Below are 15,254 nucleotides of genomic sequence, written 5' to 3'. Positions count from 1 at the left end.
TGCTGTTTTAGGTTTATTTGTCTCTCCTAATAGACTGTGAATCCCCTAAGTCAGCTATGTCATATTCATTTTTGTAAATCTAGTATCTAGGACATAGTAGACATTTAATAGTTTATGAATTAATGGTTGGTATTTAATCACCTTAGTATGAGAAAAAAATGGCCAGATTGGTTGCTGGACCCTAGCTTACTGCAGCTTTAGTGGTATTATGGGCTGCATTATGTCCCATTCAAAATTCCTAAATTGAAGACCTAATCCCTGTACCTCAGAATATAGCATCACTTGGAAATAGGGTCTCTAGAGAGGTAATTAAGTTAAAATAATGTCATTAGAATGGGTTCTAATTCAGTACAGGAAATTTGGGTAGGCCATACAGAGGGAGGACAATGTGAAGACATAGGGAGAAGACCACCATCTACAAGCCAGGGAAAAAGGCCTCAAACTGTACTCACAATTCTGAGAAGGAACTAATCCTCCAGAATCTTGATTGTAGACTCCTAGCCTAGAGAACTGTGAGAAAATAAATTTCTGTTGTTTAAGCCACCCAGTCTATGGTACTTCGTTACGTCCGCCCTAGCAAACGTATATAAATGGCTATCATTTACAGTAAAATCTCAAATACCCTTACTTTGCCTATTCCCAAGAAAAAACAGTTTGCCAAGGCCAGTGTCAAAACCTCAAAAATTTATATACTTCCCCTAGGTAAAACATGGAAAAGAAAAATTTGGATAGCTTAATGAAGAAAGTAATAACTGTTTGACTCCTCCTTCACGTTTCCCAGTACAGCCAATGGCAAGCAACTGGCCAATACTTTAATTTAATTGAATTTGTTTAGTTTGACACAGAGAAAGTATTTACAGGGTATTTGTGTTCTTAGGTGTTCAAGAGCCTCTCCCAATAGATCTGGTTGCTTTTTCAAGGTAGAAAATGGAAGAGGAAGGCTAAATAAAATACTTTTTAATATGATGTTAATTTGAGCTAATTGCTTGTGTATAATCTTAGTTACATTGTTTTACTTATGTTATAGTTAACAGGGGTCAAACAGTATGTCTTTTACATGCCCCTTGCTGTAATAGTTGCTGTACCCTTTCATCATCAACTAGTCATACTGAGTTGCCATAACAGTTTTCAGCATTTTTTCATTACATGCTGTAGCCACAAACTATATATATATGTATAAATATGCAATTGTTATCAATATTTCTTCTTGTCATTTTAAATTGAGTTATATATAAAATAGTACTGTGTTCAGTCAGTTTTAATAGTGCTTGGAGATACTTTGCTGTATATGTTTGAAAGAGAAAATTTCAAACATATACAAAAGCAAAACACTTGCTCTGTCATCATTTGGAGGCCATTTTCCCTGAGTTCTCAAAGTAGGGTAAACTAAATTAGAGGACTGTAACAAAGGTCTCAGCCCCGGAAGTTAAAAAAAAAAATGTTTGCCATAAAGCAAAGCAAAGCAAAACCAAACAGAAAACCTCTGACTTAGGGGCAAATAAGAATTTTGGTCTAATTTTGGCATTTCAAATTCAGTCACACCCCTATGCTTTTGGACCACTTGTGTTACCAGTATGTGAACACTGTAATAAATACTAGTTGATAGATTTTTCTCATCTCTTTTCCTTCATTCAAATTGAGAAAAATACTGGAACCAAGAATTTCCTCAAAATCACATGCTAACAAGTGGCAGAGCTGGGTCTAACTAAATTGAAGACTTTCACTTCAGTACCCTACTGGTCTTTTATGACCCTATAGTTCTCAACCTGGCCACCAAACACAATCACCTTAATAATTTACTTTTCCCTATCAATTTATTTTAAAATGAAAATATCCTACTTTTCAATGTAGAATGAAAATATTGGAGGGAAAAAAAGTAAACAAGAGTAAATTATTTATGAGACAAGTGAAAGGCTTTGAATTGTTTTAGGTGCCATGGTAGGGATTACTGCTAGCATGGTGATTAGAATGGGGTCTCTGGAGTTCGGCTGCATGGGTTCTAACCCTAACTTAACCACATTGGTAGTGTGTGATCTTGGGCAAGTTATTCTTTAAGTGTTAGCTTTCTTTTTTGTGAAATAGAGATTATGCTAATTTACCAGCAAGGATAGCTAAGAGAATTAAATTAAAATTCCCATAAATCACTTAGCATAGTGCCAGAAACATAAGTGCTTGAGGAATGATAGTCATTATCACAACATTATCCATGGACATCTACCATTGCTATGTATGACACATTTGGTCACACTGAGTGTTTTCCAGACCATATTCCCAATGATGCCAGTTGTGTTTGGACAGCAAAGAATCCTATGGTCAAATACATTTAGGAAAATATTTCATTCTAAATAACTTTTTTGGAGATTAATAATACAAATTTAGCATTTTAAAGGCTCTGAAAAGTCCTTTCAGAAAAGTACTTTTGAAAGTCATTTGATTAAAAACAAAACAAAACAAAACAAAACTTTTTTTTTTTTTGAGTCGGAGTTTCGCTCTTGTTACCCAGGCTGGAATGCAATGGCGCGATCTCGGCTCACCGCAACCTCCGCCTCCTGGGTTCAGGCAATTCTCCTGCCTCAGCCTCCTGAGTAGCTGGGATTACAGACAAGCGCCACCGTGCCCAGCTAATTTTTTGTATTTTTAGTAGAGACGGGGTTTCACCATGTTGACCAGGATGGTCTCGATCTCTCGACCTCGTGATCCACCTGCCTCGGCCTCCCAAAGTGCTGGGATTACAGGCTTGAGCCACCGCGCCCGGCGGGGAAAAAAAAAAACAACTTATTTAACTTTGTCAAGTAGTTAAATTTTCATGAGGAAAGCCTTTTTTTATCCTGTCCTCTGGGGTCTGTCTTCACGTGGCTTCTCATGCAGATGTCTGTCCCTCAGCTCTTATAGTATGGTGGTCACCTTCTAAGAGGGAGTATTCAAGAGGACAGGTCCTAGGTGGAAGCTTTTATTAAGCCTTTCCTTGCACCACGCTTGTTAAAAGTCCACTGGCAAAAGTATGTCACTTTGCCAAGCCCAGCATTGATGCGGAAGAGGACTGCACCAAGGTGTAAATAACAGGAGAGATCGTTTGTTGAAGGTCGTAAATACAATAGTAACAGTGTACCACATATTTTTTAAAAAGGTCCATGATATGTTAGGTGAAAAATAATCAAGTTTTGATAGAGTGTGATTCTATTTTTATGTTAAAATCAAAATACAAATGGACTATATATACATGTATGTGTGAAGACTTTCACTTCAGTACCCTACTGGTCTGTTACGTGTATGTATATATATATATATATATATATATATATATATATATAAACATATACACACATACGTGTACATGTTTTGATAGAGCAGATATATTTTGTTTTGGTTGAGCAGATATCTATATAAATATAGATAGGTAACCTATCTTTATAAATATGTTGTTTGGTTGATATATTTTTCTTGGTTGAGAAGATATATTTTGTTTTGGTTTAAATATACTGCTCAATACTTTTTAAAGAGTAGAGAGTTTTCAGAACTGCTGATTTAGTTTAAAATAATGTAAAATTAACAGTGTTTTCTTTTGAAAATTGGGATAGCAGCAGTGAGAAGGATGATTATTTCTTTTATTTAAGTGCAGCAATTTAAAAAATTCTCCAGTAAAGAAAAATATTAGCAGGGATGGAAGAACAGTTTTCTACCTAGGTGTTCATAGTTTTTTTGTGTGTTATATTTTCTTTCTTGGGGGAATTTTTATAATCTTTTATAGTTGCATAGTGAGCAGAACCCTGTTTTAAACTCTTCATGTTGATTTTTTGTATTTCTGATAATTTTCTCATGATTGCCCTTGCAATTATTCCTCTAGAAAATGTAAGGTGCTACCTTGATTTATTTTCCCCTCGTCTATTTCCTGCCTTTCCTTTGCCATCTGGATTGCAATTGCCTCAAAGACACAGATCATATTTTACTATTTGTTTGCTAATACTGCAAACTAATAGAAACACTTTGCATTATACTCAGTAGGCACTCAAGGGCTTGCTGAATTATTAATGTTGCAATTTGAACATATAGTAATATTGACTTTTTGCATATATAAAAATATTGAATGAGTTACCCCTTAATATGACCTCCCATTCTATGTTTGTTTTGGCTACTCCTATTTCTTTGTTCTTACTCTGACCCTGCCCAGCCTTCTGTATGGATAAATTATATGAACAGTTTGTTAACTTGACATCCTGTTCTAGAGAATATGTAGAAAGCATTTCTAATCACTATGCTATTTAATATGCAGTTGTGCGATAATCATGTCAATGAATGCAATTGAGGTAATTATTATAGTTCTAAATTTTTACACTGATCTCTTAAAATCTTTTAACATAAACTTTGTAATTTGCATCTTAGTTATCAGGGCTTACCGAGGTTTGAATCACCGAAGTAATGCTTGAATCACTTAGTATGTACTATAATTATATTTTGTAAAAGGTCGTACAAACATTTTGGAAAACTTTATTTCAACAATAGCCACTCTCGTAGATTTTTACCCAATATTAAATGTAAAATAATTTGTGATATTTTATCTTTAAGGAAATACATAACATATTAATGGACTTTTAAGATTTCTTATAAAATCTTATAAGAGGTTTTCTAAGTCAAGAATAACTAGAGCCCCAAGTTTTTCCTAGGTAGGATGTAAAAGCTGAGAAGCAAAAGGAAGATGGAGTAGAGAGGAGAAGTGTAAGCAAAGATGTGGAGGCTGGAGTGTCATGGAGTATTTTGGAGAATAGTGTTCAGTAAGATTTGGATAGGTAAATTATGACCATATTACAGAGCAAGTTTGATGTGGAAGATTTGTTAGCTCTGATGTAATGGCATGTTTAGGAGGAGAGTAGTTTTGGCAATATTATATGGCAGCAACATGCATGGTGCACTGGAAAAACGAAGAAACCAGGAGCCAGAAGTCTGTGTGATCAGCACATGCAGAGGAAATAAAGGCCCAGACTCAGGGTGTTGCTGTGGAGATGGAGAGCAGATGGTAAATTTGACAGGCATTAATTAAAGAGTGAAATTTATTCCTCTATTCAATAAATATTTATTAGCTCTTGCTATATGTTATTTATGCTTAAAATATCTGGACTGAAATTTGTGTGTAATTACTAATATAATTTAAAACTTTAAAATTATGTTACATAATTTATATTTGAAAAAAATTTTTAAAAAATGTTGAACCACTGACTCACTCATGTGTTGTATTAATGTCAATAAGAAGTGCTCATCTTAGTGCCATGGTCCTCAGAGATCTCACCATTCTGTCTACTCTTATCTAAAAGAAATCTAATTTGTTAATAAATTGTACATGATCTTAGGCTATTTGAATGCTAGCTCAAAAAAGAAGGAGAATATTTGCAAAGAATCCTTTAGAAATCTAAGAGCAGTAACTGCTGGCCTCATGTTTCACAGCATTGTGTTTGCTGTGTTCTTTTGGTCAGCATGGTTGTTAAAAAATAGTTCTTCCTAACTTCTCGTATTAGAGTCTAAATCAGATATCCTTTCTCTGAACAAATATTCTTCTGAAGTCCTGGAGGATCTGAGAAGAATAGGGAGATGGGAAATGAGATGAAAGAACTTCTTTTTTTTTTTTTTTTAATTGCATTTTAGGTTTTGGGGTACATGTGAGGAACATGCAAGATTGTTGCATAGGTACACACATAGCAGTGTGGTTTGCTGCCTTCCTTCCCCTCACCTGTATCTGTCATTTCTCCCCATGCTATCTCTTCCCACCTCCCCACCCCCCCGCCCCTCCCCCATTTCCCCCCAACGGACCCCAGTGTGTAGTGCTCCCCTCCCTGTGTCCATATGTTCTCATTGTTCAACACCCACCTATGAGTGAGAATATACGGTGTTTGATTTTCTGCTCTTGTGTCAGTTTGCTGAGAATGATGGTTTCCAGGTTCATCCATGTCCCTACAAAGGACGTGAACTCATCGTTTTTGATGGCTGCGTAATATTCCATGGTATATATGTACCACATTTTCCCTATCCAGTCTATCATCGTTGGGCATTTGGGTTGGTTCCAGGTCTTTGCTATTGTAAGCAGTGCTGCAATGAACATTCGTGTGCACGTGTCCTTGTAGTAGAATGATTTATAATCCTTTGGATATATACCCAGTAATGGGATTGCTGGGTCAAATGGGATTTCTATTTTTAGGTCCTTGAGGAATCGCCACACTGTTTTCCACAATGGTTGAATGAACTTCTTACCTTCTAATTCCTCTGGCTTTTCCAACAGAAACACACTGGGCTGTTTGCCATAGCACATTGATATCCCTACATGATCTTATTTGTCCTTGAGGTAGGCAAAAGATGCTTTAGCCAAAAACCATTTTATTGAGTAAAAACCTATGTTCTATTCTTGATAACCAGACACTTGTTTTGTGATTTTAGTCTTTGGAAAGACTTCCCAAACATCTCTTACTGGCCTTAGGAATTATATTACTTCTGGTGCCTTGAGAGGCAGCTTTATTTACTTGATGACCCAGGTAGGCAGTGTGCCATCAGCAACACTTCTTTTTAAGTGGCAGCACAGATACCCTCCTCCTTCACAGTTGATTGGTCAGTTTCTAAGCAGCAAAATCCTAAAATCAAATTAATTTTATTCTGTAACATAATCTGAACATTTCTCTTTGCTGTATTTTCCTGAAATTCACCTAAGAATTCTTGATACCATCTATTGGTAGTGCTTAATTTAACTATAGCAATGGCCTCATTGCATAGGAGAGAAGTTTAAAATTTCATGATGTGTCACAATCCATTTATAGAAATTTCATTGCTCTATAAATTTATAGAAACTAGATTTTCATAATGATAGATAAAGCAAATGGTTGTAAAAAGTTCTATAGTAGTTTACAGTTAGTACTTAATGATGAAGGGCATGATGTAAAATAATAGTAATAAGTAATTCCTAAAATAATAGGAATAAGGACATTTTTAGAGTTTTACAGTGAAAGTTACAAGTACTTTAAAAATATTCTTATAAGATAATTATAATGTTATATGTCTCTGATGGTAACACTAAAAGATAAACTTTGGTAATTGGTTATTAAGATTAATAACATAATGTGGGAATTGAAGAATAAGATATTTGACTTAGAAGGGTTTTATTGGCTAGGTGCAGTGACTGATGCCTGTAATCTCAGCACTTTGGGAGGCCAAGGTGGGCAGATCACCTGAGGTGAGGTGTTTGAGACCAAGCTGACCAACACTGAGAAACTCCGACTCTACTAAAAATACAAAAAAATTACCTGGGCGTGGTGGCACATGCCTGTAATCCCATCTACTGGGGAGGCTGAGGCAGGAGAATGGCTTGAACCTGGGAGGCATATGTCCTCAGTCTACTGAGTATAAATATGGGTAGAATTTCTGGGTTCATAGAGTATATGTGTGTATCCTCAAGTTTAGAGGACATTGCTAAAGAATTTTCCAAGATATCGTACCAGTTTGCGTTCACATTAGCTGTGTCTTAGTATTGATTGCTCCATATCTTTTTCAACACTCGATGTGATCTGTCTTTTATTTTAGCTACATATATTTGTGTGTGTGTGCGTTTATGGTGTGGTGTTTTTTGTGTGTGTGTTTTTTTTTTTTGTCAATGCATCGTGGCTTTGGATCCACTGTGGGTTTTAACTGATGTGTCCCTGATGACTAACACAGTTGAGCACGTTTCATGGGCTGTTTCCATATGAGTAAGTGATGGTCTTGTTTTTCCTACAAGATTGTCTACCTTTTTCTTAATAATTTATAAGAGTTCTTCATATATTCTGGATATGAGACTTTTTTCACATATATGAATTGCAGATATCATCTGCCACTCTGTGGCTTTGCCTTTTCATTCTCCTAGTGGTATCCTTTAGTGAGTAGAAATTCTTACTTTCAAGACGTCCAGTTTATCCTTTTTCCCTCCTTGTAATTAGTGCATTTGTGCCTCCTGTTTTAAGAAACCTTTGCCTAAGCTAAGATTATGAAAGTACTCTCTTGTGTTTTCTTCTAAAAGCTTTATGGTTTACTGTTTACAATTAGATCTGTGATCCAACTGAAACTGTTTTTTGCATACGGTGTGAGCTGGGTTGTCATGGTTCTTTTTGTCCTCTCCATGTTGCTATCCAGATAACCTAGCCCCATTTATTACAAAGACCATCTTTTGCTCACTAAATTTTAGTGCCATTTTTGTCATAAATCAGGTGACCATGTATAAGTGGGTATGTTTCTGGCCACTCTACTCTGTTCTATTGGTTGTTTTCTATCTTTCTGACAGTGTCACCACTGGCTTAATCACTATAGTTTTTGGTAAGTTTTATAGAAACCTTTGCTATCGGAAATCCAGGTCCCATAACTCTGTTGTTCTTCGAATTGTCCTTAACTGTTCTTGGTCCTTTGTATATTCCTCTTGCTTTTTTTAATTTTTTTTTTTTTTTTTTTTTTTTTGAGACGGAGTTTCGCTCTCGTTACCCAGGCTGGAGTGCAATGGTGCGATCTCGGCTCACCGCAACCTCCGCCTCCTGGGTTCAGGCAATTCTCCTGCCTCAGCCTCCTAAGTAGCTGGGATTACAGGCACGCGCCACCACGCCCAGCTAGTTTTTTGTATTTTTAGTAGAGACGGGGTTTCACTATGTTGACCAAGATGGTCTCGATCTCTCGACCTCGTGATCCACCCGCCTCGGCCTCCCAAAGTGCTGGAATTACAGGCTTGAGCCACCGAGCCTGGCGCTTTTTTTAATTTTTAAAAAATTAACCTTAATTTTGACTGGAGAGTTACTTTGAATTTTGTAGAAATTTTACCTCCTTAGTTCTATGTAACTTGATGTCGTGTGGTTCTAATTTATTAGATAAACAGTGACATTTATACAAAAGAAAATTTTTGTGCATTTATATTAGCTTTACTTCACAAATATGCATAGCAGGACAAAATGAAGTAGATACAGACAGACAGAAAATAAGAGTAAGACAAAGAGAATCAGTTATGAAACTCACAGTATCCGTAATATATAAACAAACAAGTTACTACAAAGGAGAGGTTTTCCTGGTACTGAAAACTTAAGATGTGAATTTTCTACTCTGTTGGCTTTTTTTTTGAGACGGAGTTTCACTCTTGTTACCCAGGCTGGAGTGCAGTGGCGCAATCTTGGCTCACCGCAACCTCTGCCTCCTGGGTTCAAGCAATTCTCCTGCATCAGCCTCCTGAGTAGCTGGGATTACAGGCATGCGCCACCATGCCCAGCTAATTTTTTGTATTTTTAGTAGAGATGAGGTTTCACCATGTTGACCAAGATGATCTCGATCTCTTGACCTCGTGATCCACCCGCCTCGGCCTCCCGAAGTGCTGGGATTACAGGCTTGAGCCACCGCGCCCTGCTCTGTTGGCTTTTAAGGAAGATAAATGTGATCTAGCAGTGCTTTGGTAACATTTTGGACATGATTTCAAAGCCCAGTTTATCCAAACAGACAGTTCTGTCATTCCATATATGTGGTTTTCTGTTAGTCTGACTTGATCCAAGGAGAAAATGGGCTATTTTTTATTTTAAAAATAAAATGCGTACTACTCAAATAATCTTTTATGAGTGAATGAATGAATAAATGACTGAAAAAAAATTTTAACCATTTTTTTTGTAAGAATTAGGAACTTTAGAATGTATCTTTGATAAGAACCTGTGTTGTTCATTAAGGTATATCTGGATACTTTGATAGACAGCTGAGCAGAGTTTATAAAAATTAGTAATAATAATAATAATATTATTGCATAGTAATAATACTTTGTTGCCAGGAACTGAAATAACTGCTTTTATTGACATTTTATTTTATTTTATTTTATTTTATTTATTTATTTTTTGAGACGGAGTTTCGCTCTTGTTACCCAGGCTGGAGTGCAATGGCGCTATCTCGGCTCACCGCAACCTCCGCCTCCTGGGTTCAGGCAATTCTCCTGCCTCAGCCTTCTGAGTAGCTAGGATTACAGGCACGAGCCATCATGCCCAGCTAATTTTTTGTATTTTTAGTAGAGATGGGGTTTCACCAAGTTGACCGGGATGGTCTCGATCTCTCGACCTCGTGATCCACCCGCCTCGGCCTCCCAAAGTGCTGGGATTACAGGCTTGAGCCACCTCGCCCGGCCTATTTACATTTTAAAATGTATTCCTCACAATAACTCCTTGCAAATAGGTACTATCATTATTCCTATTTCACAGATTTAAAAAAAGTAAGGCAAATATCTTGCCCAAGGTTATACTGCAAGTAAGTAATAGAATCAGAATTCATTTCTGGCTACTCTACCTCAGTTTCTACTATATTATAATGCTGATGAAAATTAAGAAGCCTAATGAAGGATTTGTGACTGAATTTGGAAGTTAGGAAATTCAGATAGAGCTCAAATTTACTGTCAGGAGATAGTTTCCAATTCTATTCCCATACAAATGCATGGATAAAGAAATATACATTGTATTTTGGCAAACATTTTGCTTGAGATAAAACAATTCTGCATTTCCTCTAGTTTGTTTCTTTAAATTTGTACGTAAGTAAATCCCAATCTTCTGAATAACTATTGTCAAATATGGTCATTTTGAATATTGTCCCTTTTACTTTTTAAAAAATGAATATTACGCTTTCAAGAAACCAAATGGCTTGCCTAGTTACTGCTGTAAAGAACTGAAATATAAGCAAATTAAATTACTTTAATGCTTTCTATAAAGTCAATTTTGGATGCATGTCTTCTTATATTTTACACGGTTTTGAAATATTTTCTGACTTATTTTAAAGATAAATGTTCTTTTTGAAATTATTTTATTGAAACTAGGGAAAAATGTCCATTATGTTTTGCAGCTGGCATTCCTGAAAACTAAAGGAAAATTGCAGAACCAATTAGTCATGTTATGATATTTATACTTTTGTCAAAATTCTTGAATTCTAAGGCTTGTTTGTGCACATTGGTTTTGAAATGAATTTAGTAATTTATGTTTGAAACTCATTTCATAAATATGAAGGAACAGAACAACTCTATGGGATTATCTCTGTTCATAGTAATCTGACTAAATAAAATGTATTGAAAACGTTAATATTTTTCTATATTGATTTTCAGGTTGAAAGTTTGGAACAGATGTGGAAAGATGTTTACTTCAGAGAAAGGAGTTGTGGAGGAATGGTTGTCAGAATTTAAGGTAACATTTACTGTTGTACTGTAGTAATTGTATTCCAAAGAAGTTTTATCTGGGGTTTAAATTCCAGTGATTTTTGTGTCTTCTATGACTGAAAGGCTAAATATCTGTGGGAAGAAATATTTTCTATCAAATCTCAATAGAGAGTTATTAACATAGTAATATTTTCTAGGAAATTGATTCTTTTTTTCTCCCAAGTGGTTCAAACAGTTTGTTTGTTTGTTTATTTTCTTTCTTTCATGGCAATACCACAGAGTAGTTAAAATCTCTGAATGTTGATGTCACTCTTCAACAACCATCATTGTCAAAATGTTCCTTCCAATTTGAAGGGCAGTGGAACTGGGCGTAACCAACAATGAGGAGAGGATGGGAAGACACTTGCTTCACTTTATACCAGTGGATCTTTCTCTAGTTGACCAACCCAGTAGCTATATAAGGGGTGTATAACCTTTGATTAGTTAATGAAGAAAATAAAACTTATATTTTCTTGTCTCATGAACGTTTCTCCGGGATAGCTAAGACACTTTCTTCGATCAAGCTAATTACTTTTCTCTGTCCTTATGTGACACATAATTACATGCACTAGCGTGATCATGAACTATGGGAATAAAGAGTTTTTAGGCTGCAACTGTCACTTTGATTTTGTCCAGCCCGATCAGCCCAAGACATTCAGGGATAAAGTTACAGTCTGACAAAGTCTGGGTTATTGGCTTTTTGCAAGTGAGAGAGTTTGCCCAACAGATACCATGGGACCATCTCACCAAACTAAAGAAAAAATAAAATTATAGTAATTTGGAGGAAAGGTAGAGTTTAGGTGAAATTTAAATGAAATGGTATTCTGGTAGGCTCAAAAAAAAAAAAAAAAAAGCAGAGCTATTTATAATGGGGTGAACATCTGATCTGGCCTTCAAAGTAGAGATCTTGTCTTGAAAACTACAAAGTTAACATAGACTTGAAATGTGTTCAGAAACTCCATGTTTATATCTCTGCACCTGGGTTGAAAATCAAGGCTGCTTCTCTCTCTCTTTTTTTTTTTTTAAGAGATGGGGTCTCGCTATGTTGCCCAGGCTGGAGTGCAGTGGCTATTCACAGGCACGATCCCACTACTGATCAGCATGGGAGTTTTGACCTGCTCTGTTTCTGACCTGGGCCGGTTCACCCCTCCTTAGGCAGCCTGGTGGTACCCCGCTCCTGGGAGGTCACCATATTGATGCCCAACTTAGTGCAGACACCCAATCGGCATAGTGCACTGCAGCCCAGAACTCCTGGGCTCAAGCGATCCTCCCACCTCAGTCTCCCAAGTAGCTGGGACTACAGGCACACGCCACCACGCCCGGCTCAAGGCTGCTTCTCTATGTCAAAGTGACTTAGATGTTCTAGGCAAGAGTGGAATGTTTTGTTCTTACTGATATGTATTCAGCAACAAACTTTTTTATAATCGGTGATTTTAGACAACAGGGCTTCTTAGTGAGTAAGAATTTAGTAGTCACTCAAAGAGGGAGATTGTTATGACATTTTTCAGTTGCAGTGTATATTTAGGAAAAACACTTGTTTCCTGTTAATTTTACAGCTGGCTTTATCTGTCTCTGTTATCTAATCCTGATAAATAGCTGGGCAGACTTTTACTTTCTCAGCTTTTATAGTTATAAATTGAGCATCCTTCTGTGGATTCTGTAAGTCATCATGAAGTGGCGTAGAATGTTACAGAAGTGCTTTCTACATACTTTAGTAGTTTGTAGTTTGTGGTCAGATGTGGTAGCTCATGCCTGTAATCCCAGCCCTTTGAGAGGTGGAGATGGGAGGATCACTTTAGCCTAGGAATTCAAAGATGCAGTGAGCTATGATGGCACCACTGCTGTCCAGTCTGGTGGCAGAGCGAGACTTTTGTCTCTAAAAGGAAAATAAAACAAAAAAACCTTTGATTAAATATTATATGCGTGTGTATTTTAGCAATTTTTTTCTCTTTTTCTCTTTTTCTTTTTTTAAAGAGATAGGGTTTCACCGTATTGGTCAGGCTGGTCTTGAACTCTGAACCTCAGGTGATCCGCTCACCTAAGCCTCCCACGGTTCTGGGATTACAGGCATGAACTACAGCGCCTGGCCCTGTGTGGTTTTTTTCTGCATGTGTTATCTTTGTGTTTGAAATAGTCTGTTATCATGGCTTTTTTTTGACAGATTGATGGAAATTGTCAAGTTTAACAGCTGAGTGCTATTTCTTCTAGGGCATTCTTATGTTTAATGATGTACTAAAATATGCAAAAGCAAATATAGCCAGTTGTCCATTCTTTAAGATGGGAGTTGTGGAAAGAGGGAATGTTAAAAGGTGGGTTGTAGGGGTAAGATCAGCTATTAAGGTAAATAATGAAAAACCATGACTGATTTCCTTTCCTTCCCATCTGTTCACTTACTCCCTTCCCCTCCTGGTTTGCATATATGGACACCTAGGAAGCGCAGTAATGAGGAGGGCCAGAGCAGCGGTTATTGGCAGTAGAGTCTGAGGAAGCAGTTGGTTGGGGTAAAGGGTTGCGGAGATGGCATGTAGAAGAGTAGCCAGAGTAGTTACATTGGTAGATTGGTTACACTGAGCAAATAAGTTGACTGAACAAATAAGTAAAATTTTGAGAGAGTTAGATTTCTGTCTGCCTGAAAAAAGGAATTACAATCATGGAATGGGGAAAGGCAAGAAAGAACTCTAAGGTGTTGTATTGGAGCCATTATGAAATAATGGGTTCTAAGTATGTATATGTATGTATGTGTGTATGTGTCTGTACATATATGGATACATGTATCTCATAGCTTTGTTCACTGGGAGGACCTAGAAACAATGGCACCCCGGTAGCAATGAGAACCCTAAGCACCCAGATCTTCTTTTTCAAATACCATCTTCTGCTACAAGAAAGCAGAGAATGAAAAAATAGAAAGTATTAAGAAATATATTGTCAATATAGCATATTATATGGGTAGCAGTATTTTATTAACATTTTAAATAAATTTAATGCACGCATAGGAAACTTTTCCTTTAGGAGGAGGGAGTGAAATCATGGCCTGCAGGAAAGAAAATGTAGTTTAAATCGTTTTTCCTACCCAACCCCAAGATTAAATTTACCCACTTTTGAATCAGTTTGATATTCAAATGTTTTAAATTATCTTCAAATCTGTGTTATAGCCACATCAAGAAAGGGTGTCTCCTATTCCTTGGTTAATTTGGTAGGCATTCCTGAGAATTATTTTGAGTGTTATTCTAAATTGGGTTAATATGTGTTGAATTCAGCTCTATGTTTGACAAAGAGAAGTTTATCAGGCAAAATCAGCAGCATATCAGAGGTAATGGAATATAGAAAAGTGCTTGGGAACATGTCTACTAAGTACTTTTAAAATTAGAGTAACATATCTTTTGAAACCTCTGATCTTAAAGTACATATTTTTGTTCAAATATTTCAGAAAGGAGGTTTTAGTCACATACATATTTCTAGAAAAGCTTCTGCTTGGTTTGTTTTACTAACCATGATGCTAATAAGGCTAAGTCATCATGATTGATTAAGTGAGCTGAAAGTCAGAAACCCTTTGATTTAATTCTAATTCTCCTAGGTGGTTTTATGATGTTGGGCATAACTTCCCCTGGTCTCATATTTTCGTCAGAAAAGTTGAAGTACTGTCAGTGGTTTATGAAGGTGGTTTTTGGCTCTACACTGTTCCATGGTCACAATCTGAACTCCTAACCTCACTCAATGTCTCTCAAATGTATAGAGATGACACAATTTGCTTTGTGCAAATATTTTATTTAAAATTTTTGAAATTCATGGCATAATCATTGAAATAACAAAAAAAGGAAAATTTTTGAAACTGAAAATTTGGTAAAATTGTTCAGTATCTGTTCTAGTTATGGACTCTCATTAGTATTTTATTTTTTAAAAATTTGACAGGATCTCCCTCTGTCACCCAGGCTAGAGTGCTGTGGCACAATCTGGGCTCACTGCAACCTCTACCTCCCAGGTTCCAGTGATTCTCATGCCTCAGCCTTCTGAGTGGCTGGGATTACAGATGTGCACACCACACCCAGCTAATTTTTGTATTTTT

The 15,254-nt window shown here is 36.5% G+C and overlaps 1 protein-coding gene across 5 annotated transcripts in view; it reads left to right on the top strand.

Annotated features, from left to right (window-relative positions):
- HYCC1 (hyccin PI4KA lipid kinase complex subunit 1) overlaps positions 1-15,254 on the top strand; it is a 136,815-nt gene that overhangs the window by 76,885 nt on the left and 44,676 nt on the right. For all 5 annotated transcript variants that reach the window (XM_074379612.1, XM_074379611.1, XM_039472956.2 and 2 more), the window contains one exon: positions 11,102-11,180. In XM_074379612.1, the coding sequence (XP_074235713.1) occupies positions 11,130-11,180 (51 nt within the window). In that variant the 5' untranslated portion in view covers positions 11,102-11,129. The remainder of the gene's footprint in view (positions 1-11,101; positions 11,181-15,254) is intronic.

This window comes from Saimiri boliviensis, chromosome 10 (assembly GCF_048565385.1).
Source record: "Saimiri boliviensis isolate mSaiBol1 chromosome 10, mSaiBol1.pri, whole genome shotgun sequence".
NCBI classification, from domain to species: domain Eukaryota; kingdom Metazoa; phylum Chordata; class Mammalia; order Primates; family Cebidae; genus Saimiri; species Saimiri boliviensis.
Note: the sequence above shows the minus strand (reverse complement) of the source record. Positions and strands in the feature narration are given on the sequence as shown.